Source organism: Pteropus medius, unplaced genomic scaffold, assembly GCF_902729225.1.
Source record: "Pteropus medius unplaced genomic scaffold, Ma_sr-lr_union100, whole genome shotgun sequence".
Classification (NCBI taxonomy): Eukaryota; Metazoa; Chordata; class Mammalia; order Chiroptera; family Pteropodidae; genus Pteropus; species Pteropus medius.
In genome coordinates, this window is record NW_024342471.1 from 27,133,758 (window position 1) to 27,158,282 (window position 24,525).

At 64.9% G+C, this 24,525-nt stretch overlaps 4 protein-coding genes across 5 annotated transcripts in view; 3 read left to right on the top strand and 1 right to left on the bottom strand.

The window, feature by feature from the left end:
* Positions 1-3,441, bottom strand: part of LOC120603979 (uncharacterized) — a 7,333-nt gene extending 3,892 nt beyond the window's left edge. Inside the window, exons 1-4 of the mRNA XM_039864913.1 lie at positions 3,375-3,441; positions 2,950-3,303; positions 890-1,161; positions 525-633 (exon numbers count right to left, since the gene is read on the bottom strand). Of these exons, the coding sequence (XP_039720847.1) occupies positions 525-633; positions 890-1,161; positions 2,950-3,303; positions 3,375-3,441 (802 nt within the window). The remainder of the gene's footprint in view (positions 1-524; positions 634-889; positions 1,162-2,949; positions 3,304-3,374) is intronic.
* Positions 3,366-7,170, top strand: MRGBP (MRG domain binding protein). 2 transcript variants are annotated; one of them, XM_039864769.1, is made up of 5 exons: positions 3,366-3,587; positions 3,859-3,980; positions 5,375-5,456; positions 5,758-5,832; positions 5,957-6,411. In XM_039864769.1, the coding sequence occupies exons 1-5, from the start codon at positions 3,440-3,442 to the stop codon at positions 6,172-6,174; spliced, it is 645 nt and encodes a 214-aa protein (XP_039720703.1). In that variant the 5' UTR covers positions 3,366-3,439; the 3' UTR covers positions 6,175-6,411. The 2 variants fall into 2 exon arrangements, with proteins under 2 accessions (XP_039720703.1, XP_039720704.1); XM_039864770.1 differs by lacking the exon at positions 5,957-6,411 and adding an exon at positions 6,434-7,170 and having other exon boundaries at positions 3,380-3,587.
* A 4,291-nt stretch (positions 7,171-11,461) lies between these two features.
* Positions 11,462-19,300, top strand: OGFR (opioid growth factor receptor). The gene is made up of 7 exons (XM_039864771.1): positions 11,462-11,680; positions 14,207-14,275; positions 14,793-14,871; positions 15,853-15,931; positions 16,726-16,792; positions 17,274-17,422; positions 17,985-19,300. Exons 1-7 carry the CDS (start codon positions 11,522-11,524, stop codon positions 19,009-19,011), a joined length of 1,629 nt encoding a protein of 542 aa, XP_039720705.1. The 5' UTR covers positions 11,462-11,521; the 3' UTR covers positions 19,012-19,300.
* A 1,981-nt stretch (positions 19,301-21,281) lies between these two features.
* Positions 21,282-24,525, top strand: part of COL9A3 (collagen type IX alpha 3 chain) — a 22,857-nt gene continuing 19,613 nt past the window's right edge. The window contains exons 1-5 of the mRNA XM_039864914.1: positions 21,282-21,645; positions 22,092-22,160; positions 23,191-23,226; positions 23,736-23,807; positions 24,411-24,464. Coding sequence (XP_039720848.1) covers positions 21,568-21,645; positions 22,092-22,160; positions 23,191-23,226; positions 23,736-23,807; positions 24,411-24,464 — 309 coding nt within the window. The 5' untranslated portion in view covers positions 21,282-21,567. The remainder of the gene's footprint in view (positions 21,646-22,091; positions 22,161-23,190; positions 23,227-23,735; positions 23,808-24,410; positions 24,465-24,525) is intronic.

A 24,525-nucleotide genomic window follows, 5' to 3' on the forward strand; every position in this document is an offset into this window, starting at 1 on the left:
CCTTTATCTTAAAAAAAAAAAAATAGAGAGCAGGGCGTGCGGGGGAAGGGGCGGGTGCGTGCAGGGCACGGGTGGTGCTGGAGTCGGTCTGAGTCATGTCAGGAGACTGGGGCCTTCAGAGCTGACCTCATAAAACATCAGCCTCTGGAGATCAAGGGCCCTGTCCTTGCCCCCCGGGGCAGGGCCACGTGGAGCTGAGAAGTTGAGACTAAGCCCCATGGTTCACCTTGCCCGCGAAGTCACGCCTGGGGACGAGTGACCTGGCTACAGTAGGTCGCCCTCGTTGCTGGGCCCCCACATCTCACCCCACCCTCCACCACTGGAGAAGGGGTTTCCTGAAAACTGGGGGCCACAAGAAGGGAGGGAGGAGGGGTTGGGTTGGTCAGTTCCAGCAGGGAAAAGTGAGCGGCGCCCCGTGGGAGACCCCCGCTCTCAGAGAAGGTGAGAGTCAGGTTGGCGTTCTGGGGTCACACAGGCAGAGTGCAAAGCCTGACACCCCCCACCTGGCATAGAAGACACGTTACCCAGCATTCCTGTGCCTCGGTCCCCCAACACGAAGGCGACGATAACGGCCACCGGCACAGAATAACCAAGAGACCCTCCTGTCACTTCCTGACGGCCCGGTCCCTGCAGCTGAAGGAGAAGCCATCGGCTCTCACAGCCACCATTTGCCAGCTGGACAAAGGTCCTTCCATCAGGGCCTGGCTGTAAGGCCAAAGACCGTGACCAAGGGCTTGGGGGGTCACATGTCCCCCAGTAGGCTGGTTTCCCTTGCGAAACCAGAAAGTAAAACGGTGATAGAAGCAGCTCAGCCCGGCCCCCCACCCGTTTCAGGCAACCTGAGAATTGTGGTGGAGGCAGGAGGGCGGCACCCCCCCACGGTCCTCACCTCGAGACCCCCGAAGGGCTGCTCACAGCGCTGCCCCTCCCCCGCCACGGACTCGGCAGAGCAGGTGCTGCATGCGCGTGCAGATGCGTGCCCGGGCGGACTGGCAGTTCTGACACACCCTCGGCTGGCCACACGCACCAGGAGAAGCCCGGGCCTACCGGAACGTGCCCCTCCTTCTCTCCTTGGCCCGGCCCCACCCCGACACACGAGGTGCACGGGTGGGCAGGATTCCAGCGCAGAGGGGCTTCTCACAGCACCCAGGTACAAAGACTCTGTCCATCAAGACAAGAGGTGGTGAAATCGAGTCTTGTGTGCCCTGGGGGGCCCTCCACACCCGCGAGATCAGCCCCAGAGAGCCAGGGCCTAGGGTCTCCCCTCGACCGTCACAGCAGAATCCCTCACTCCCTCTGCGAATTCTAATGAACATGGACTTGGCAGGCCCCATGCTTTGGGACAAATCAAGCTGTCGACTCGAAGGTAATTTAGGCAAATTCAGGAGTAAGATCATCAGATAAAATACAGGGCACCAATTAAATCTTAACTTTAAATAATGAATAATTTTTCTACAGGCATATCCCATGCAATTTTGGAGACAATAATTATACTGCAAAATTACTCATTGTTTATATGAAATTCGACTGTAGCTGAGTGTCCTCTATTTTTACACGTTAAGTCTGGCAACTCCAAAAACAAGCTAGACCCTCCCCGCACTGGCCAGGAGGGACCAGCAGCTGCGCCCGGCATCCCAGGGCCCCCCACCTCTCCCGGGCCCAGCTTCACCCTACAGGTGACATGGTGGGGACAGTAATAGTACCGGGACAGAGTGCTGTGAGGATCAATGGAGCTGACCACAGAGCCGCCACACCCCGGGTGGGACAAATGTCTCCGTGGTCATCACAGCGATTCCTCATATGCCCCCTCTGAAGAATTGGACTTCCTTTAAAAATGCTGTGACTGGCGACCTCTGGGTGGGCCAGGTGCCCAGGGAACAAGCCATCGCTTGCTTCCCGCCAGCAGACTCCTCAGACAGGAGCCGTAATTAGGGTCCAAACAAACAGTGGGTGGGGGACGCCCCCTAGAGGTAGGATGTGTGGGCTGCAAGCCCGGGCTCCAGCGAGCAGAAATCTCGCCATCCCAGATTGGCAGCACTTGGTGGATCCCCAGGAGGGGGTGGGGGGCGCTCCCCACTGGAGAGGCAGGGGTGAGGTGGGTTGAACAAAGTGAACCTGGCGGGGAGCAGGGACCCCAAGGTGCACAGGCAACAGTGAGGGGAGGAATAATGATGAGCGCCATTTACTGAGCGAGGAGCCTGTGTCGAGGGGCTCTGGGCAGCGCTCACTCCGGCCTTGCAGCCACCGCGGAGTGAAGCCCCACGGTGCGTCAGGACAGAGGAGCGCAGGCCCGGCCCGATAGCAACGGCCACCTGGCAGCTCCCAGGACAGCTAGTGGCCCTGGGCCACTGCAGAATCCTCTCTGGGCCACCTCTCCCTCCTGGCATTGCGGAGGTTGGTATGGCCAGCAGCCCCCTTCACAGACGGGAAGCCGAGATCAGGCCCCGGCCCGCCCGCCCTGCTTTGAGAACACCCGGCTTTCCCGGGGAGTGAGGCTGACCGGTGACCGCAACGGCCAGGGCCGCTCTCGGCAGGGTGCCTCCAGCTGTGCACCGTGACGCCTGAGCTGTGTCCCCGCCACCGAGCGGATGGACGGCTGGCAGGGAAGCCGCCCTCACCGATACCCCCGGGGAAAGCGCCCCGGCCGGCCCATCGCACGCGGGAGGCGACTGAGGCCTACAGGGCAAGGCTCTGCCCGACGCACACGGCCGGCAGGCGGCAGAGGAAGGGGACCCGGAAGCGCGGCCCGAGAGTCCACACCCGTTGGGAGGCGAAGAGCGCACCGCACAGCAAGGGCTCCGCGGGAGCCGCGGGGCGTGGCCTTTCCGGAAGGGGCGGGGACAGGGGCGGAGCCGAGGGCCGGCGGCTTTAATTGGGCGCTGCTAGAGCCCGTCAGTGGGCTCGCCCCGCCCCAGCCCGCCTCAGCCCGGATTAACCCCGAGGGCCCACCTGCCTGCCGGTCTCTCCCTGGAGGCCCGCGGCACGGCGGGCGCAGGATCCCTTCTGTGCAGCGTTCAGGCCAGAGGTCAGCCAGAAGCCATCGAAGCCCTTTAAGCCCACACTCGCAGAGTTGACAATTGCCTGATTTTTTTCTTCTGCTGCTCCGAGTGTGATTTGCAACCCCTCCGCTCACATTCGGCGAGGTTTGCACAGGGCTGTGCGGCCGTGGCCACGACCTGAACGCGAGCGTTTCCGTCCCTCTCCCCAGACCCACCCGGTTTCCGCAGGTCCGCGAGGCCGGGCGGCACTGCGCCGCGGGGCCGGACCGCCAGGGGGCGCCGCGGGCGCGCGCCGGGACCGATGCTCAGCTGCGCCTGCGCCGGCGCCGCGGACGAGCCCGAGCGCGAGCCCGCCGCGCGCGCCCCCTCACGAGCGCGCCTGCGCGGAGCCCGTGGCCGCGCCCGCGCCCGCTGGGGGCTCGTCGCTGGGCGGCCCGGCCATGGGGGAGGCTGAGGTGGGCGGCGGGGGCGCGGCGGGCGACAAGGGGCCGGGAGAGGCTGCCACCAGCCCGGCCGAAGAGACGGTGGTGTGGAGCCCTGAGGTGGAGGTGTGCCTCTTCCACGCCATGCTGGGCCACAAGCCCGTCGGTGAGTGGAGCGCCGCGGACCGGCGTGGGGGCGGGGCGGGCCGGGCAACGGCCGGGGGCGCGCGGCGTGGCGGGGCCCTCCTGCACCCCCTCTCCTGCCTCCCGCTAACTTCCCCATCCCCCGCCTGCACCGCCACCTCTGCACATCCTCTCCCCTCCCCCACTGACCGCTGCTGCCGCCTCCCCTCAGCCCCTCTTGTACCACAGTTGCCGATCACCCCTGCTTCCTCCTTCCTCCTGCTGTCCCCACAAGCTGACCCCTTCTCCCGCAGGCGTGAACCGGCACTTCCACATGATCTGTATCAGGGACAAGTTCAGCCAGAACATCGGGCGGCAGGTGCCGTCCAAGGTCATCTGGGACCACCTGAGCACCATGTATGACATGCAGGCACTGGTGAGCCGGAACCCGCCCTCCCCAGCGACCCCATGGCCAGAGCCCCGCCTCCCCCTGGGCGGAGCTCGCAGCAGTGCCCCCTTCACGCCTCCTGGGTCTGTGCCAGGCCCTGTCCAGAGAGCCCGCCATCCCCGTGGGGACCAGCCATTAAGTAAGGCAGCTCCAAGTGGTTTTACGAGAAGCACGGACCTAGCATAGTAGTTGGTTGCCCAGCGGAGCCTGATTCAGGTTGGTGGTCAGTGTGGTCTCTCCAGGGAGAGGCCCTGGGAACCCAGCCCCAGGGAGGGGCCCTCAGGCCACTCTGGGTCTCATGGGAGGTCCCAGAGTGCTCAGGGCAGGAACAGGACCCGATCCCAGCCAGGTTAAGGCGAGAATGGGGCAGGCAGGGTCCTAGGCCTCAGGGAACTCCCGGCTAGTCAGGGACAGGTGGTGGTTCCTGGCAGAGGAACCGCAGGTGTCAGGCCCTGCGGTGGAAGGAGTGGGGGGGCCACGGAGCTCAGAGGAGGGGAGTGCACCTGGGGGGTGGGGGTGGGGGCTGCCGCCAGGAACTGGTGCAGGGTCGGGGAGGGCTCTGCCTCCTCGGGGACTCTGGGCTATGACAGCCCTCCCAGCTGAGGTAGAGGCTGTACCTGGCCCCTTACGTCCTGTGCTGCGCTTCGCTTCCTGTTGGCCTTGGGCCGGTCATTTGGGTCTCCTTGTTGTAAATAGATGGGATAAAGGTGACAGCTGTGCCCCGGACCCACTCACAGGGTGACTGGTAGGGGACCTGGGAGCCTGTAGGAGGTTTCGCAGCTCCTGGAGATGCTGATCATACATACACAGCTGGCCAACTGGCTCGCACCGCCCCCCAAGTGGTGAGGTGGAGCCCCTCCCACCAGCCCACCTTCCCTCCCCCAGGGCTCTGTGTGTCCTGGGTCTCTGTACTTTCTGGCACGTGACCTACAGGACAGGAGGAACCCTGACAAGCCCTCAGTGGTGCCTGGCACCTCTCTGCTCTCCCTACCAGTTTTCTGTGGGGTGGCTTTCCCAGCCGACACCCTCAGGGTCTTCAAACTGCCACCTGCATAGACGACAACCTCATGGCTGTCACTGCCCTCAGCACATGACAGCTGCTGCCCACTTCTGCCCCTGAGGGTGTCTGCCAGCAGGCGGGGCAGCCCCAGCGTCGTCTCAGGTGACACTGCTCTCATGCCTCCTGCCGGTGCTGGCACCGTACTTGTGCCTTTCTGGGTCTGTGACTGCCAGCAGAAGCCCGAGCAAGCTTCACCTCCGCAGCCCTCAGTGGCCCCCAGGACGGCTCTGGGTGCTCCTGAACTGGCTCATTTTTAGTCATTCGCTAAAACCACGTTTTCTTTCTTTTCCATAAAAAAATAAACCGTCATCTTCGGCATCAGCACGAATCTGAGATTCTTCCATTTCCAAACCCAGAGAGGAACTTCGTCCTTCCGGAAGAAATCATTCAAGAAGTCCGTGAAGGTGAGGCTCAGGCCAGGTCGGGCAGTCAGCTTTGGGAACTAGGAAAGGTGGGCTGTGGTGCTGGAGCGAAGGTCACGGACCTCAGGGAGGAGCCAGGTCGCTGGCACGAGCTGCTCGGCCCACCTGAAGCGGGGAGGACTGGGCGAGAACTGTTGGCTTCTTTAACGGTGGCCAGAAGCCGCCGGGGCCCACACGTGTTCCTGGACGGGGAGCAGTCGTGCCTGAACCAACCGCAGGACAGGCAGGGCCTTGTCGCCCACCGGCGTGGCCTTCCGGTAAACGTCAGCCATCTGCCCCACAGGAAAAGTGATCATCGAGGAGGAAATGAAGGAGGAAATGAAGGAAGACGTGGACCCCCACAACGGGGCTGACGATGGTAAGAGCGGAGCGCGCCCCGCCCCCACCCCCCGAGACCCCAGGGACATAACGCCCCGCCGCTGGCAAGGCCTCGCCGCAGGGCGCAGCCGCAGGTCCCGGCCTGGATTTCTGGTCCCTTGCAGCCGGAGCCACTCTGTCTGGCCCAGCAGTTGAGAAGCAGCTTCCGTCTGCTCGGGCAGGAGCCTCGCCATGTGGACGTCAAGCATGTGGCCGGCGCCATGAACGCACCACGGCGGCCTCGGGCACCGGGGCCCAGTCGGGTGGACCCAGTGTGCCGTGCAGGGCCTCCGCCTGCGTGAGAATGTGCCGGCCATCCCAGTGCAGGACAAACCCTGAGTAGCAGCCGGCTCCACCCGGCGGGACAGGCGTGAGTGGCGGCCGAGCGGTCCTGCAGCCAAGCCCGTGCTGCCCGAGGCCCGCACAGCGGCCACGTCCTCAGGAGGACCGGACCCTCCCCCGGGCCGGGCGGGCACCCCCAGCTCAGGAGAAGCTTGTGGGTTCAGAGCGGCGTGTACGTAGATACAGAAGTTTTAACTGAACAGGAAGATGAAATAAAATCCTGGATGTTCTGTTTTCAGCCAAATGATTTTGTCTCCCAGTTTTCTCGTCTTCAGGAAGCTTGAGCAAAGCGACCGAAAAGTCCGGCAAAGACAAAGACAAGAACTCCTCAGACTTGGGGGCCAAGGAAGGGGCGGACAAGCGCAAGCGCAGCCGGGTCACCGACAAAGTCCTGACCGCGAACAGCAACCCCTCCAGCCCCAGTGCCGCCAAGCGGCGCCGGACGTAGACGCTCCCCAGAGGCAGGCGGGCGGGGCCGTGGTCACCGGCCGCCCGGGCCAGCTGCTCTGGCCCCTGCTGCCTACGCTGGGGTCCCGGGGTCTTCGCGGTGCCCGCTCACCATCCGGGGCGCGGTGGACCCCAGAGACAGCACCGCCCCGCCCAGGCGTTCAGAGTATGCCGTGACCCCGTGACCCGGGCGGGCCGGCTCCCTGGGCCACACCCGGCTGCAGCCTGCGGGCGGGGTCCAGGCCGCACGCGAAAGACTGGAGTGGCCGCAATAAACCACGTTCTCCCTCCGTCCTCCGGGGCACTGGTCTTCCCCGTGGTCCGTCTGGCCTCTGCTCTTGCCCACCTGGCTGCAACCTCAGGCGAAAGTCCGGCCACCGAGCCCCATGGGCGGCCTTTCCGTCACCTCCTGAGGGACTGAACTGGGTATTCTGCCTCATTCACCTGTACTGTAACGATGTACATAAATGGGTTGATATTTCACTATTTAATTTTTAAGAGCCTATTTTACTAGTGTTTTATATGAAAAACGTACTACAGAATTTAAAAAGCTGTGTTGTATTTTTTTCCGAGATGTTTTGTTTTGTGGTACTGACCACGGAGATCCTTTTGCTCAGTTTTAAGTGCCAGATGCAGAGTCTGTAGTGGGTATTTCTCGATCATCGAGTAGCTTGCACGCAGACCGACGGTGCAGGGGAAGGCACACTGCGCTGGCGCCCGGCCAGGCGGCCTCAACCACGAGCATTAAAGTACAGGAAAGCCACCTGGAGTGTGCGCTCGGGTACTTCCCGGGGCAGGAAGTCTTCCCTTTCCCAAGGTTTGTAATGAAGCGTGTGCTTAGAAGTGCGGGACTCGCAGGATAAGGTGTAGGCACAAGCGAGCAGGTGCGAGTGGTCACTGCACACGACAGGGAGAGTGCACGCGGCGAGGCTGGCCCCTCCGCATGTGGGCCGTCTGCTGGCCCGGAGCCTGCGGCTGGGGTGCTCTCCCTCCTGGTCTCCATGTGACAGACCCCGAGGACACTGAGCTCCCGCCCGCCCAGGAGCAGGAGGCTCCCGAGGTGAGGCTAGGCCCTGTGCTAAGAGGCCACCCAGCGCATAGTCGGAGACCCGCAGCAAACCAGTCGCCTCGGGGCCTTGAAGACGCCATGGCACCCCCTTTTCCAGCAGGGACAACGGTGCCGGCATAGAGCATCTGGTGCCCGCTTCTGTTCTGCTGACCCTGAGGGCAGCTGGTCTCAGCCCATCAGCCCTGCGCTGGGACCTGCAGCAGAGGCTTGCCCCCTGTGGCTTTGGGGCCCTGTGGGGTGTGTTTCTAGTGGAACCCCTGCCTCACAGTAGGAACCCAGACAGAATCAGGTTGGAGTCCAAGGCCGCCCCTCCCCCGCACGCCCCTGCCCCTGCTGTGTCTCCTGAGATGAAGGCCCATGACATCGGCTGCCAGCCAAGCAAGCAGCTGATTGCTGAGACATACTAGATGGGTTCTGTCACCTGTCCTTGCTGCAGAGCTGGGAACAACTCTTCAAGAGAACAGAGTGGAGGTCTGCCTGATGTAGAAAGTTCTAGAACTGACGGGGAGGTCGCGCCGCCTCCCTGGCCTCCCTTTCCTGGCCAGTATCCACTCTGCCAGGTCCTGTCACAAGTTGTGATGCATGAGACGGAAGCCTGACCCTTGGAGAGTCCCCCAGAACCAGCAGGGACGCAAAGGGCTGGTGTGGCACTCCTCGGCCGGGAGGAGCAGAGCGAGGCCGGCTGGCAAACCCCGTCTGAAACAGCGTCTTCCAGTACCTGATGCTGGGAAAGCCTGGTCAGTCAAACGTGGTGACCATTCTGCTCTCCGCGGAGAAGGGCGGGCGGGCAGGGCAAGCCCATCGAGGCAGGTGAGCAGAGGCCCCCCCAGGCCCAGGCGTCCCCTCGGCCCACTCCCGAGCCCTTGGGCTATAGTCCTCAGCAGGGGCAAGGTCCCCGGAGCAGCGCTGCCCTGCGTGGACACAGACGCCCACGGCCTCCCAGGGGCCCGGCTTCCCTTCAGGTGGGTCCAGTTCCGGGTCTGTGCGGGTCAAGTTCATGGGCGCCCGTGGCATGTGACCTCTGCCAGCCTGGGGGTCCGATATGAGACGTGGGGTCTGTATGCTCACCACATAACATGGAAGGTGCCAACGGAAACCACATGAACAGGAGAACAGCTAAGACGGGCGAAGTGTGGGGAGGGGACACAGGCCCGAACGCCTGCCGCTGCAGGGCGAGACACGTGGTCCTCATGCCCAAGACGGGGAACCTGTGCACGGGCTCTCTGTGCCAAGGGCACAGGCCTGAGCTCCTTCCCTGCACCACTGGCTGGCGGAATCCAGGTGACCAGGTAGGCAGGGGCGCAGCGCTCCCTGCTCTGGCCCCGCCCAGGCCCCACGGGGGACCTGGAAGCAGAGTGGGCTCCCAAGTATTGAGCAGCAGCACAGAGTGGCGGGCCCCCACATGGCCGGTTGAGGGGTAATGGGCAAACTTTGGCCAAATAACATGACTGCAACTATTTTTGCCTGAAAGTGTCCAGGCCGGTCTAACCCAGGCTGCCTCAGCCAGGCCCCCGAAGGCCCTGCCACATAGCCAAGCACGTGTGGTAGCACATGCGAGGATCTGTGGGGGTGGCCTTGGCACTGTGTGCTCGGCCCCCTTGGCCCGCCTGGACAGCAAGCCACTTGGAATGCTGAGCCCACAGTGGGCGTCCCAGAGCCCTGGCTGTTCCCACAGCAGAGTCCGGGGTCCCCAGGTTAACACCCCCTGAAATGAGCTCTGTGCAAACTGTACACCAAGGGGACCAAAGGTGTGATCGGCGTGACTTATTTGTAAAGCGGAGACTGGGCCGTGTCTCAAGGACACCTCAGGGAAGGTGGCCCACAGCCCTGGCCTTGGCAGGAGGCAGCAGCGGGCAGGCTGCTGGCTGGAACACAGCCCTGGGATGGTGAAGCCAGGGTGTCCTTCTGCACAGCAAGCTGGCTAAACTTCCGTTTCTGGGGTGACGAAGGGGCGGAGCCTGCAACCCAAGTGCTCCCAGACCATCTGAACCCTGATCAACAGACCACCTCAGCATCCATCAGCACCCCCATCAGAGGCCCCCATCTACCTGGACGTCATAGCCAGGGTCTCCACGGCAGATGCAAACCAGCCGATGAGAAGGTCAGGCCTGGGGCTGCAGGCCACAGAAGGTCGTCCCTGTCAGGTGCCAGCAGGTGCTCCTGGGGGATCTCCCCTGGCCATTGGTGACAGGAGACTTGTAGGAATGCCCAGAGCTCCGTGCTTTGCGGGGAGTCACCACTGTTCTTTTAGAAAGTAGGACAGCGTGCACACAGGTGCCAGCCAGGTGAGACTGTGCCCGGAGAGTTAATGAGTGTCAATATGCCAGCATACTGTTGGCACCAGCACCAAGGAAACCCCCACAGCACACTCACGGCCAAGACCGGAAGCCTCTGTCCAGCTCTCAGCTGTCACTGGCTGCAAAGTACAGGAGTGTCACCATCCCCAGGAAAAAGGCAGCCTGAAGCCTATTAGCTAGCTTGCAGGGCCATCAGAGGTCAGCGCCCCCTGTGGGGCTAGGCTGTGGCCTTCTCCCCCAGTGCCCTCCCAGACCTCTCTTCATGGCCAAATTTAAAAGCTGGACTTGGGTTTCAGCTAATCATTTTGAAATAAGTGGTACGACAGCTGGAAGAGACAAATTTTACCTGGGGTGGCCACTCCCACTTTTCATTTCGAGGGGTGTCACGACTTTGCTGGAGCTCCTGGGTCACCCCGCAAATGTCAGAGGTGGAGGAGGTTAAGTAAGGGACCTGTAGCCATCTGGGAGTCTGCAGCTGCAGGTGTTCTTCGGCATGTGAAATCTGCCCACGGATACACTGGAAGGGGCTGCCAGCACCAGCCGCCTCCCAGCCCCCAGAGAGGCCCCTGAGGGGTCTGCTGACTGGAGTGGGCCCGTGCTGAACAGCCCCGAGGGGACCCCCAGTCATTTCCGCCTCCCGGTGCCTCAGTGCGGGTGGCTCCCAAGCTGTTCTTAAAATCAACAGAATTGAACCAAGATGGGAGGTGAGACCCACGATGACTCTCAGCATGCTGGGGACACTCTCCTGCTGGCCCTAAAGAAGCAAACTGCCCATGTGACTGTTCTATGGGGGGGACCCAAGGGTCTCCGCCCTGCTGCTCCAAGAAAGTAAATTCTGCCAACATCCTGGGAAGAACTGGGGAGCTGGGAGGCAGATGGGTCCTCAAACAACCCTCTAATGAGACAGCAGCCCAGCTGACACCAGAGGTCATCCTGGGGGGTCACCTTCTGGGTATATTTATCTGAGAGGACAACTTCAGGACAGTACCCTCCATGCGGCATCCTCCAAGGACAGTCTCATGGGGGCGGTGTCCAGGGGCGCCGTCCAGGGGGCATTCTGGGGGCGACACCCTGGGAGGGCATCCTCAGGTTGGGGCGTTCTCGGAGGGAGGACCTTGGGGACGCTTGCAGCTTGGGGGGACCTGGGGTGTTCCGGGCAGGCACTCTCTTTGGACAACCTCCAGGGGGCATTCTCCGAGGGATGTTCTCTCGGAGAGAAATCTCCGGGCCAGAATTATGGGGTAGGAGCATCCTCTTCGGGGGACGCTCTCCCAGGGGAAGGGATGACTGCGGGGTATGCTGAGGAGGGCGCGTCCTGCAAGCGACGTCCTTGCGCGCACCCTGGGGGAGGGCGTCGCGGGGCGCGCGGCGTCGGCGGCGCGGGGACGCTGGGAGGCCCGCCCCTCCGGCCCCGCCCCTCCGGCCCCGCCCCCGTATGGCTCCGCCCCGCGCCCCCGCCCCGCGGCCCGCCTCCGCGCTTCCTCCTCTTCCACTTTCGCTTCCGCCGGAGCGCGGGTTGCTTCCGCGGATTGAGAATGGACAACCCGGACTGCGATTCGACCTGGGAGGAGGACGAGGAGGAGGATGGCGAGGGCCCGAGCGCCGGGGACGACGAAGATGGCGAGGCCGACGCCCCGGGGGATGCAGACGCGGAGGACGAGGACAAGGAGGAGGCGCGGCCCAGCGCGCTGCAGGTGCAGCCCCCGCGCCCCGCGCGGCCCCCGCGTCCCGGGGAGGCCTGCGCAGCCTCGGCGGAGTGGGGGAGAGGCCCTGCTCCGGGGAAAACCGTCCCCTCCCCCCGACTCCCATTCCCACCCCCGCTCCGGGCGGAGGCACCTCCTGGAGACCCGGCTTGGGGCCCAACCCCCCTCCCCAGCTGTCGCCCTTTTCTGGCCCTCCTGGCGTCCCTCTGATGCTTCTCTGGACGCCTACTTGGGCCCCCCCAGCTCTGGCCCACTTAGGGGACCTTGCGTGGAGATCAGGGCCACCCTAAGACCCGTATCCCCAGGACTGAATTTGCTTGGCGACATTTCCTTCAAGGGAATGCCCGGGGTACATCCTTCTCTGGGTCACAACCCCCTCCAGGCCTGGGGCTCTGCCCTTTAAATCCCCGTCCTCTGCACTGACCACCTCCACTGCCGCCGCCAGCGTCTCGGCCTCCTGGGGCCCCGCAGGGGACACCTTGCCTGCTCCCTACCCACCCAAGACTCCCTCTTGCTCAGGCCCCTGGTCTGCTCCAGCTGACACCGGAGGTCATCCTGCCCTTCCTCACTGGGTGCAGCACCCACCCTGGGGGAGCGACCTCCCACTCCTGGAGGTCACTAGTGGTTACTTGTTACCATTGGTTATTCAGCATTACCACTGGTTACTTTTGTTACCACTGGTTGCTTATCATTACTGCTACTTTTGTGGCCACTGGTTTCTCGCCCTTAGTGTTTCTTGTGCTCATTGGGTGTGGGAGCCATTGTTCCAACTGGGGTTCCAGGACTTCTGGGGGCCCAGCATGGTAGCCATCGCCCTGGGTCCCAGTTGCTTTTGACGAAGGCATCCTGGCCCCGTGTGGAGTGTCTGGAACGCCGCTCTGTGTGGTCTGTGGGTTGGGTTCTCCCGGTAGCAGATGAGAGCACTTGTCGGCGGGTTTTCCACTCAGTGTCTTGAAGTGGTCACTGAGCAGGACCTGGAGAGGCTCCTGGGCCAGCCTGGAAGGCCGGCAACCTCAGCACATTCAGTGTTTGAGGTGGGCACGAGACCCTTGGGGAGCCAGGCTAGGCAGTGGTCAGGGCCACAGGGCAGGAGTCTGGTTTTGTCCCCCAGCGGATACCCACAGGTGTGGCGAGGATTAGGGGAGAAGCCGCTGTCCTCCCTTAGTCCCCTAGGCCGTGCTCCTGAAGGGTGCTCTGGGGCCTTGACCGCCCCGTGAGAGGCCGTGCTCCTCCGACCTCATCCCTGTCCCCTCCTGCTACGGCTTCTGTTCCTCCACAATGTCCCAAGCCCCTGTCCTGCCCCCCCAGGACTCCCTTGGTGCTCCCCAGCTGCCCTGCAGTAGGTCCTGGCACAGCTGTTGCCGTGTCCTGGGCTGTATCGTGTGTGCACCTGTGGGGCCGGTCCTTCTCTGAGCTGCATGCGTGGCCAGTGTCCAGTCAGGCCCCAGCCTCTTAAGCCGCTTGGACCAGGGAGGTGCCCGGCGAGCCCCGGCAAGCAGGAGAATTGGAGAGTCAGAGCAGCGGGGCCAGCTTCTGCTGAGTTTCGGTTCTGCTCACTGACCTTTGGCCAGTAGGAGGAACCTCACCGGCTGGCCCTGGTTTAGAAATCGGGCAGCGGGGCAACTCCAGACTCCGGCTGGAGCTCAGAACCATTGAGGGGTCTTGGGGGTTGAGAGTGGGGTCTAGCAGGGGACGCAGTGTCAGGCCTGGCTTCCTCGGCCCCTTCAGCGGCCCTTTGCTCCTCCCAGGATCTGGGGACCCAGGTGTTTCACCAGGATGAGCTGGCCCCTCCTACCTGGCCCAGGGGCTGTGTCTGCCGTGGTCCCTCCTCTTCCCCCAGCCTCAGAGAGCCGGGCCCAGCCCCACCCGGTGCCCCCACTCTTGTTACAGTCTGCGTCGCATCCTGGCCACCAGTTACCTCCCATCCTTCCTGGGACCCTAGGGTGCTTGGCCCGTAGAGGCGGGAGGCAGCGGTCAAGAGGGCAGTGAGGAGCCTCTGGTTTCTTGCTGAGAAGCCCCGCACCGCAGCCGGCAGGGCTGGTGGCCAGGAGATACCTAGCCTGGTCGGCAGGGTGGGGCTGGTCATTCATTCCTGGGACAGGTGTTTGAGTGAGCCTGTAAGTGGCAAGGTCACTGCCCCTGGGGACACAAGCCTCGTGGACGCAGTGTCGGGGGAAGCACAGCACAAGGAGGAAGCACTAAGGATGGCCGGGTTTCCTGAGGGCAAATAGTGCCTGCAGCCCGAGGCGGGGCAGCCAGCACTCACGGGAGGAGGAAGCGAAGCTGGAGCTGCACCCCAAAACGTTCACATCAACCTTGGGGGTCCTGAGGGCGGGAGCGGGCAGCAGGAGCTGAGAAGGAGGCAGGCGTCACTGCAGCCACTCTGGGCCCCCCGGCCTCATCGACACCCAGTCCAGCTCATTGCTGCGCCCACCTCAGCGGGGGTTTCCTGGGTGGGTGCTGCGTGCCGGCGGGCCTCGAGTAGGGAGAGTCTCATGCTGTCTCTTATCTCCCCAGTCCAGGACAGCAGGATCCCGAAACTGGCGAGCCATGCGGGACACGCGCAGGTACCGGCACCACTACCCGGTACGTAGCCGCCTGCAGCTCCCTCAGACCTCACCCACCTGGGACGAAACCCTCCCGCCTCCCACCGGAGCAGGCCGGGGTGGTGTGTCCCTTGGCCTCTCTGAGCCGCAGTGCCCCTCACAGCACGTCCACACGAGGCCCCAGGCCACCAGCCCATCGCAGCTGCGTCCTCACCCTCAGCCCCTGCACCCATGCGTATCGGGGTGCAGGTGAAGGGGACGCCCCCGCCCTGGCTCACACTGGAGAGGCGGGAAGGGGGCCGTGAGAGGCGGAGGCTGACTGGGGCGAGGCCAGTCCCCACCTGCGATGTCCGCGGCCCAGGCTGGGCGTGTGGGGTCTTCGCCATCTCTCAGCTGTCTGGAGGTGTCTGGCCAGAGTAGATACCCTCCCCCCCAGGAGTGCTCTGCCCTGAGGGGCTCTGGGAGGCAGGCTGTTCCTGATGACTGGTGGCATGTGACCGCCGACGCCCCCACTGCCGATGCCAGCGATGCCCTGACCTGCGCTCTCTGCTCTTCAGGGTTTGGTGGAACGAGACAGCAACGGGGACATGCCAAACCTGAGCTTCTACAGAAACGAGATCCGGTTCCTGCCTAACGGTGCGTGACGTCACTGGCGGCCGCTCGGTCCTGCTGGGGTGCCCCTCTCCCCTCCACCAGCCGCTCGGTCCTGCTGGGGTGCCCCTCTCCCCTCCACCAGCCGCTCGGTCCTGCTGGGGTGCCCCTCTCCCTTCTCCCTCTCCATCTGCTGGGATCCGGTCTGTTGGGACTTAGTTTGGGACAGCTGCATGTGGAGCGCTTGGCTTCCATGCAGCCTTACAGCGCCCCCTGGAGCCTGCTGAGGGGATGCCAGGGCCCCAACTTGTGGCTAGGACCCCGTGGGCAAACTTGCTGTGACTGATAGGCCAGGCAGTAAATACTGGTGGCTTTGCAGCCCCTAAGGTCTCTGTCATGAGTGCTCAGCTCTTCTGCTATAGTGGCAAAGCCGCTTGTATCAACTAATGCATAAGGGTAGTTTTTATATTTCTAAACACTTGGAAAAAATATAAGGTGTCGTTTTATGATGTGAAAATTATATGAAATTCAAACCAGTGTCCACGAGTGAAGTTTTATGGGGAACCCCCACACCCATTCGGTTGTGCATGGTCTGTGGCTGCTTCCCCTATGACAGCAACATCGCCCTGGAGGCCAGGTGGCCGCACAGCCTCCAGTATTCAGACCCACGGCCACCCTGCGGGAGACCAGGCTACTGGGGGGGGCTTCAGCTGCGGGCTGCATGCGAGGGCCGAGTTCCAGCTCACAGGCTGTGGTTTGGGGGACAGGTGCAGGTCTGAGACCACCTGCCCTTTTGCCGGGGGCCCCCGGGCCCTCTCCGCGAGCGGGGTCTTCTCTCTCACGTCTGTCCTCAGTCACCAACGGAGTTCTCCATTTACAGATGGCAAAGGGGCTGAAGGACTAAGTTTAGGGGTTTACATCACATGAGATGTATACCTTGAAGCTGCGGAGCCCCAGGGTCCCCAAGCAAGGAGGGGGGCGGGGGGCTTGGAATAACTGTGCTGACTGCTCCCACGGGTCTCCCAGGCTGTTTCATCGAAGAAATTCTTCAGAACTGGAGGGACGACTACGACCTCCTGGAGGACAATCATTCCTACATCCAGTGGTGAGTGGGATGGGCCGGGGGCGGGGCTCCAGCAGGGACGGCCTCCCGGCTGTGGGGTCTCCGGGAAGGGGCTGGAGGGCCTGGCTCAGGAGGAGTCCTCGAGTCGGGCGCACTGGCTCTCTTGCAAAGCCCACCTTTGCGCTCACTGTGGGCGCTGTGGGCTGGTGGCAGTGGAGGGGAGTCCCTGAGCGCCCTGAGGCTGTGGATTCTTTAGCTGTACACAGCCTCTGCAGCCGGCTGGGAGCTGATGCTGGGCACGGGCCAGGGACCTGCTGGGAGCTGATGCTGGGCACGGGCCAGGGACCTGCTGGCTGGCTGGAGGCCCAGAAGGTGGCTGGCGCTGGCCTGCCCTGCAGAGCTCCTCTGACACGTGTGGTGGCTTGAGGTGGCCCTTGATGCCCCACAAACACAGCGTGTCTTCGAGGGTGGGGCGCGGGGCAGCATGGGACTGCTTCTGCGGCTTTGCTCATGGGAGGGAACAGGAGCTAGAATAAGAAGGGGAGCCGGCCGCCCTGGGCGGAGTGGCTGGCCGGTGGCCGTGCTGCCGAGCACGCGTGCTGAGACTCCTGCAGGCCACCCTTGCACCTGCCTGTCTCGTGCCCCGGTCTGTGACACCCTCCTTGGCACCCTATTGCCCTCCTCCTCAGCTCGGCTCTGAGCGCCCGTGGCAGGTGCTGGTCCGGCCAGACCCTCCTAGGCTTGAGCGCTGAGCCGCCCCAGGCTGCCCGGCTGGCGTGTGCCCGAGTGGCGGGGAGCCCATCTGGCACTGACCTGTGGCATCGCTTCTCCCACAGGCTCTTTCCTCTTCGGGAGCCAGGAGTGAACTGGCACGCCAAGCCCCTCACGAAGCGGGAGGTGGAGGTGAGCTCTTGGGCTTGCCCTGCCCTGGGTGGGGCCACGTCTGGCACAGGCAGCTGTGTGCCCCTGGGGAGCCACTTGGAGCGCAGGAGCCGGAACACACCCCAGTTATCCTCCCCGCCTCTGCCCCCACGGCTCCTCACAGGCCTCTGAGGAGTCAGACTTCCTGTCGGCTGGGGCTGGAGCAGGACACCCCGGGGGCACACGAGCTCCAAGGAGGTGGTGGGCGTCTCCTGCTGGGTGTGGGGGATGGCCCTGGGAGTCCCCTGAGCTCTTCCCAGCGGCTCCAGGAATTCCTCAGGCCCCGTGACCTCATCGTGGCAGCTCAGAGCAGAGAGACTTACATTATTAAGGTGTCTGTAGGCCCCGTCACCCTGTCACTTTGCCCTAAAAGTCTGAGTCCAGGCCCGAGGGGGCATCGGCCAGCCTGACGTCTGCCCGCGAAGGCCCCTGAGCCCTCTGCTCTGCTTGCGGTGCTTTCCAGGCTTTTAAAAGCTGCCGGGAGGCCGGAGAGCGGTTGGTCCAGGCCTACGAGCTCATGCTGGGGTTCTACGGGATCCAGCTTGACGACCGAGACACGGGCAAGGTGTGCCGGGCACAGAACTACGCGGAGCGCTTTCAGAACCTCAACTGGTGAGGGCCGCCCCACCCCGCAGCCGGCACCGCTGGGCTCAGGTCGATGGGGAGGGAGCTGTCTGGGTTTCAGGCAGGTGTCTGGGAGCATTTCCGGGAGGAGGGGCAGGTGACTCAGGCCCTCAGCACCTTCCTTCTGCTTGCAGAGTGGGGCTGGGTCCTACCTGATAGGACGTGAGGACCTAAGGAAAGCCACACGGATCATGTGGCTTCTTAGCTGTGCCCCCTACCCCCTGGCTGGGTCAGCTCTGCAGGCACTGCCCCCTTGTCCTGCTGAGAAGCCTTGGACAGGAGTGAGTCCGCTCATGGCACAACCAGCTTTGCACGTGGATGACTGAGGCCCCTGTGCCAGGCCCCCTCTGGCCCTCCAGACATATGGGGGGGGTGTTCCATGGGACCAAGGGGACAGTCACCCTTCTGGAAGATGCAGGTCGCTTCACATTCCCAGCCCAACGGCAGGCTCCCGGAGGTGGGGGTGGAGCCGGGCGGGGCGGGGGGAGGAGGAGGGCGGGCCTCGGCTGAGAACCGCCCACCAGCGCCGCCCTGTTCGCCCCGCCCCCAGTCACAGCCATAACAACCTCCGCATCACGCGCATCCTCAAGGCGCTGGGCGAGCTGGGCCTGGAGCGCTACCAGGCACCGCTGGTGCGCTTCTTCCTGGAGGAGACGCTGGTGCACCGCGCGCTGCCCGGCGTGCGGCAGAGCGCCCTGGACTACTTCGTGTTCACCGTGCGCTGCCGGCGCCAGCGCCGCGCGCTGCTGCGCTTCGCCTGGGAGCATTTCCGGCCCCGCCGCAAGTTCGTGTGGGGCCCTCACGACAAGCTGCGGAGGCTCCGGCTGCACGTCCCGGGGCCCCGCCCGCCCCTGCCGGCCGGCCCTGGGCAGGCCGAGGGGGAGGAGAGCCCCCAGGACCCCCTGGGGGCCGGTGCCCAGGGGCTGACCTGCCGACTGGGGACAGAGGGGGGCGGGGACAGTGTGGCCGCAGGTCCCCAGCCGCCTAGCACAGAGCCCCAGGAGGAGGGAGCCCTGGAGAGGGACCAGGGAGAGGACGCCCGGAACCGAGGCGAGGAGGGGCCAGAGCCTTCCAGCCCCAAGGAGAGCAAGAAGAGGAAGTTGGAGGTGAACCGGGGGGAGCAGGCCCCAGGGGACCCGGGTCCCCAGAGTCCCTCGGACGTGGAGAAAATCGCCCTGAACCTAGAGGGCTGTGCGCTCAGCCAGGGCAGCCTCAGTGGTGCCGGCAGGCAGGAAATGGGCGGCCAGGAACAGGGGGAGGCTGAGCCTCCTTGTCCCCCACCCTCAGGGGCCAAGGCGGCGGACGAGGTGAGGAAGAGAAGGAAGGTGGACCAGGGCCCCGGGGACAGTGCAGTGGCGGCCGCCGGTGGCGGTGACCAGACGCCAGCCCCAACCTGCCCCCCTACCTGCTCAGGGTGCCCAGAGGCTGGAGTGGGGGCAAATGGGGTCAAGGAGAAGGCAGAGGGCCAGGGGGAGCAGGAGCAGGGTGCCCCCAGGAGCCCAGCCGCTGCCGGACGCTCATTGGACGAGAGGGCCGAGTCTGCGGAAGCCGGGCCGGCCGAACCCCCAGCGCCTTAGGCACTGGGACCTGGCCTGCGTTTCGGCCCGGCCCGTGGGGGTCGAGGAGCCACGTTGCCAGCTGTTGGCAGCATCCAGCAGTGCTGGCCTCTCTGGTGGTCACCGCAGTGGCCGCTGCCTGGGGGAAGGCCAGGGACTCCAGAATCCTCACCTGGACCTCATTTCCCGACTCCCTCCTCCGTGCCACTGCCCCCACCTTTGTAAATTAGCCTGGGGCCTGAGGGGGGGAGTGGGGGCTCTTTCTTAGTCTGGCGCAAGGCCTTTTCTGAATAAACGCATTTGACTTTGACTGTTGCGGAGTGGACAGTGGTCCCGTGGGGGCCCTGTGTCCTGACTGGCCCAGCCATGGCACCACTCAGCCTGTAGAACCGGTGTGGACCCCAGCGGGGGTGCAGCCCTCCTGGACACACTGCACCCGCACACGCTGACCGCAGGGCCTCCCGGAGCCTCGTGCTGGACAGTTGGTCCTTGGCTACCTTTTGTCACTGGTTCAAGAGGGGACTCGCGTGGACTCGGGGGAGCAGCGTTTGGGCGTGCCCAGGCCTGGACCACGGCTTTCCCTGCCCTGGCTTCCGGAGCGGAGATGTGCCTTCGGGAGCACACGCAGCAGTGCCATCTGTCCGTCCCTTCCTGGCCACAGTCCCCTGCTGACCCTCTGCACTCAGGCGCAGCCTCCCCAGGACCCCCAGCCTGGCAGCCAGCGTGGGTGCAGTGAGCCCCCTCCCAGGGCAGCCCCTCTGCACAGGGCAGGGCTACGCTCGTCCTGGCCTCCCCTCACCCCCGCCCCGCCGTGTCAGACACCCCACTCCCTGATGTGGCAGAGGGGGCTTTACTGAGGTCCACACATGAAGTGCTGAGGCCACAGCTGTCCTGGAGGCGGACGGGCTGTGCCTTCTGAAGGAAATAGTCTGGACTCCTTTTCCAGAAAAGCATTGTTGGTTCACACCTGGCCTGGAGTCGGAAGTCACTCTGGAGGGCGACCCTGAGCTAGCTTTCACCAGCCCTGGAGTGGGGGAGGGGCGTGCGTGCGGCCAGTCCCACCGCGAAGACTGAGCAGGGGGTGGGTGTGGGGCTCAAACACTGGATCTTTCTCGGACCCACGGACCCCAGCGGGCAGATGGATGCTCAGTCAATAGCATTATGGGGTCCGAGTTCAGACGGAGAAGTTTCGAATGAGAAGGACACCCCCTCGGAGCGGCCGTGGGGGGCCTGTGTCCAGCGGTGGGGACCGAGGGCCAGGCAGGCAGCTCCGGTCCACCCACCCCCAAGCCTCTGCCCCCGACCTCCCCCAGCCCTCGGCCACGACCATGCCAGCTCTCCAGGGGGTGGAGTGCTTCCCAGCAGCAGAATGGGGGGCTGTGCGAGGAGCTGGGGGTGGGGCAGGACGCCGGGCCCAGGTCGCAGCAGGTGAAGGCCAGCCAGGCTTTCTCTGAGCCGTCCAGCAGGAGCAGAGCTGTGGGGCCCGGCGGGAGGGACGGGGGAGAGCCGGTGGAGACCAGGGTGCTCCCCAGGCCCCAGCCTTGATGTGGGGGAGGGCGGCTTCCCCAGCCAGCTCCGACTGCTGGAGAGAGAATCTTCTCGCTCCTCAGGACACCGTTCACAGACCCCCCTCGTTCACACGCTCCCTGCAGCCAGGGGCCTGGCCGGGCCTGAAGGAGCTGCAGGCGCCTGACCAATAGCGAGGTCCCTAGCTCAGCCACGGCTTCCAGGCTCCCTTTTCTGGGCCGCCCACCCCTCCCAGGTGAATTCACACCTCTCAAAGCCCTGAGTCGCTCTCCCAGCAGCGGCCTCAGGAGGCTCAGATCCCTGGGGGTGTGGCAGGGCGCTGCGCTCGCTGGGAGGTGGGTGACCTGGACGAGTGAGGGACCCCAGGGCTTCCCCGTCCTCCCAGGGTGAAGCCCAAATCCGGAGCTTGAGGCTCGGGAGAGACGGAAAGAGCTGACAGCAGCCTCGGAGTCCCCGTGGGCCATGTCGCTGTGTCATGGTGGCACTCCCTCTCCCCTGCCAGGCCCACCACTTGCTCTCTGGTGAGGTGGGGAGTGCTGTTGAGTCTGGCCTTTGCGGACGGTCCACTCGGCCAGCTGAAGCCTGAGCAGGCCCTGGGGGTAGGACGTGCTCCCAGCCGGGCAGGCGGGGCCCCAAGGCGTGGGAGGGGCAGGTGAGTTCCACACCCCAGCTCTCAGGCTGAGGCTGCCCCTCCCGTAGGGGGGGAGCCCCCAGCGCGCCCCCCTCCCGCACCCCGCACCCCCCAGGCGAGGGGCCAGAGAGAGCGCTCCTTTTTCTGCTGAAAGGCGTGTGTGTGCATCGCCCGCCCGCCCGGGATAATTCTAGCTCAGAGACCGGCCAAAAAAAAAGCCGCCGCGCCGCGTTCCTGCCCCTGTCCGACGCGGCAGGCAGGCGCCCTCACCCGCCCAGGTGGCCCTGCTGAATGGGGGGCTTGTGCACAGCCGCCGGGGCGGGAACTGGCGAGCTGCCCACGGCCCGCCCCGCCTGCCGAGCCCCGGGCCCCAGCCCAGCGTCGCTGCCACCGGCGGCACTCGGAGCCAGAGCGCAGCCATGGCCAGAGCCCCCGCGCTGGCCCTGCTCCTGCTGGGGCTGCTCCTGGCCGGGACGCTGACCGGGACCCAAGCTCAGGTGAGCACGGGCCACGGGCGAGCGGCGGGCTGGGGCGATGGGCCAGGGGTGCAGCAGTGCGGCCAGGGTACCAGGGACGACCCTGCAGCCAGCCCCCCGGGGCCAGCTAGTGAGCCGGGGGTGCCAATGGCGTCCCACGGACACGGGACTCCTTGGGGCGAGCCCGGGAGACCACCTCACCCTCTCCGGGCCCAAGTCCAGCCACTGCCAGGGCCACCACCACCCGAGACACACGAAGCTGCTTTGTTCCCCGAGGCTCCGGACGCAGCCCCGCCTGGCTGGAGGGCTGAGGCAGTGGGTGCCGCCACGGCCGGACGCTCTGGGGTCTCCGAGGCTGGCTGGGTCATGGCCCCTGTAACAGGCCCCCGTGCTGCTCCAGACAGGAAAGAGGGGTCACTCTGTCAGGCCGACCCTCCCTGCAGCCTAACAGCATTTCTCCATTTCAGAAAGTGGGGCCTCGAGGCCCCCCTGGCCCCCAAGGGCCCCCCGGGAAGCCCGGCAAGGATGGCATTGACGTGAGTCTGGGGCACGGGAAGGGCTGGGGAGGGGTCTGCGCAGTTCTAGCTCTGGCCCCAGCCGCCCCGAAACCCTGAGCCTGATGGAGTGAGAACTAGGTCCTGCCTCCCAGGGCGGGGTGCCATCAGCACCCCTGTGGGGTGTGAGACGCTGGGGCACAGACTCGACTGCATCCCCAGGGCAGGTGGGGGCTGCATGGTGATCTAACCTGTGGATGTGTGGGCACTGAGGCGTGCAGCTCTGGGTCCCCGAAGGGCCCCTGCCCCGGTATGCTGGGGGTTGGGGGCAGCGGTGCAGGGCCGGCCCCTCTGGGGGTCTTGTTGGGGGTCACTGGGGGCTGGAGCCAGCCTCGGAAGGGCTCGGGTAGGCACTGGAGGTGGCATCCCCGATGGGTGTCCAGGCCAGCAATGTGGGGATGCAGCTGGAGTCCCACAGCCCGCTCCCATCCAGCCCCCTCCATGAAAAGGGGGTCCCTCTAAGCCTCTCCTCACCCATGTTATCCCTGGTGGAGCCCCCCAGATCGGTCCTCAGCGGCCCTGAGCCTCCTCCATGCTTCTCACCAGGCACCTGGTGCCCCAGGCCTCCCAGGCCAAGCCAATCAGACAAGCCCGTCATTCCTTCCGGATCCTTCCACTTAAAGCCTGGCCTGGGAGCTTCTTAGAGGGTTTGAGGCCTAGCCTGCGGGCAGGGCCTGGGCTGCCCCCGCTGACCAGGTGGAAGTGGAAGGCCCTCCAGCTGTCCCATCCCACTGTCTGAAGCGTCATGATGCGTTCCCTCGTTCCTGGGGCCGTGTCTCAGCCCGCAAAGTGGTCCCCGAAATCTGTGTGGGCCATGCAGGGAGTGAGCCCGTCTGTCCAGCTGGCCCCTCTCCCCAGTGCCTGCCTTCGTGCCTGGCCCTGGAGGAAGGAGTCCTCCGGGCATGGACAAGGGGCGAGGGGCCCCCATCTTGTCTCCTGGGGTCCAGCTCTGCTCCTTGGGGCAGGGTTTTCAGGGGACGCTTGTTCACACATGGGCGCCTCCTCTCTGCAGGGAGAAGCTGGTCCTCCAGGTCTGCCTGGGCCTCCGGTGAGTGTCCTGCTGTGGTAGTGGGAGGGGTGGCCTCAGGGGCCTGGGAATGGGGCTGGGCCCAGTGAGGGTGGCAGGGAGTGCGTGGGCTTCCCTGTGACTGGGCGAGTTCTGGCTCTGAAGCGTCCTTTGGGTCGGTGCCGGGGCGGGCCGGGGGTGGGGTGGCCGTAGCCCACCTGGGCAGCCGTCAGAGGTCCCACGAGTGAGCCCGCGCAGAGCTGTTCGGTCCCGGCTCACTGGGGGTCCCACAGAGGGACCCGCCAGCCCTTAGCTGGGGGGGCCGAAGCGCCCAGGCAGGTGTCCTACCTACAGAGGTGGCTGAGTAAGCGGGTGGCTGGGAGGGAAGCTCCTGGCCGGGATTGGGGGGACCCCAGGAGGTCGGGTCTGGACACTGGCCTCTGCGGTGGAGAGCAGCTGTCTGGGATTGTGGGGGTGGGGGGTGCCCCTGACTGGAACACACTTGACTCCTGGGTGAAGGCCACCGCTCACACCTCTGCCCCCCCCCACAGGGACTGAGAGGGGCCGTGGGGAAGCCAGGGAGAGCCGGAGAGGCTGGGCTGCCAGGACTGCCGGGTGTGGACGTGAGTGTGCCCTGCTGCCCAGCCCCCTCACCCCAAGAGCCCCCCACCCCGTCCAGGCCCGGGGCCCCTTCCCTGCCTCAGGGGTCAGGGTTAATTGCTCTTCTCCAGCTGGGCCTTGTCAAGCAGGAGCGGGAGAGTCCGGATGGCCCCAGCAGGGGGCCCTTGGCTTTTATCCCAGAGCCCGAGTCCTAAGTCTGGCCAAGGTGGGCAGGCGGCCGAGGACAGAGCCGCCCACAGCAGAGGTGAAAGTCCCCCCAGCCCTCGCTCATCTGGGGACAAACGCCCACGGTCCAGGCCCCTCTGAGGCCAGCGCATTGGTCCTCAGGGCTCAGGGCCATCCACGGGGACTGGAGGGGTCTGAGAAGTGGACGCTCCTGCCTGCTGGGCTCACCGACTCCCACGCTTGCTCCAGGCACTGGCTGCCCCTGCCTCCCCCGGAGCCTGTAGACATGGCAGGGGGACAGGGGACAGCGGGAGAGGCAGTGCCAGGCCCCAGGGGTGCAGTCAGGGAAAAGCCCTGGCTTGTTCTCCCCACACATGGAAGTGGGGGTGGGGCGGGGCTCGTCCTTTCTAAGTGACCCTCGAGTCCACCTCCCTCCCCAGGGTCTGACCGGCAGGGATGGACCCCCTGGACCCAAGGGCGCCCCCGGCGAACGGGTAAGTGCCCGCACCACAGGAGGAGTTTCGGTTCAGACGTGAGGACGAAGACAGGGCCCCC

Bases quoted from the DNA above. Each gene is read 5' to 3' on its own strand.
- MRGBP (XM_039864769.1), top strand. From the start codon at position 3,440: ATGGGGGAGGCTGAGGTGGGCGGCGGGGGCGCGGCGGGCGACAAGGGG. The intron at 3,981-5,374 runs GTGAGCCGGAAC...CTTCGGCATCAG, and splicing joins TGTATGACATGCAGGCACTG to CACGAATCTGAGATTCTTCC. The intron at 5,457-5,757 runs GTGAGGCTCAGG...TCTGCCCCACAG, and splicing joins CATTCAAGAAGTCCGTGAAG to GAAAAGTGATCATCGAGGAG.
- OGFR (XM_039864771.1), top strand. From the start codon at position 11,522: ATGGACAACCCGGACTGCGATTCGACCTGGGAGGAGGACGAGGAGGAG. The intron at 11,681-14,206 runs GTGCAGCCCCCG...TTATCTCCCCAG, and splicing joins CGCGGCCCAGCGCGCTGCAG to TCCAGGACAGCAGGATCCCG. The intron at 16,793-17,273 runs GTGAGCTCTTGG...GGTGCTTTCCAG, and splicing joins TCACGAAGCGGGAGGTGGAG to GCTTTTAAAAGCTGCCGGGA.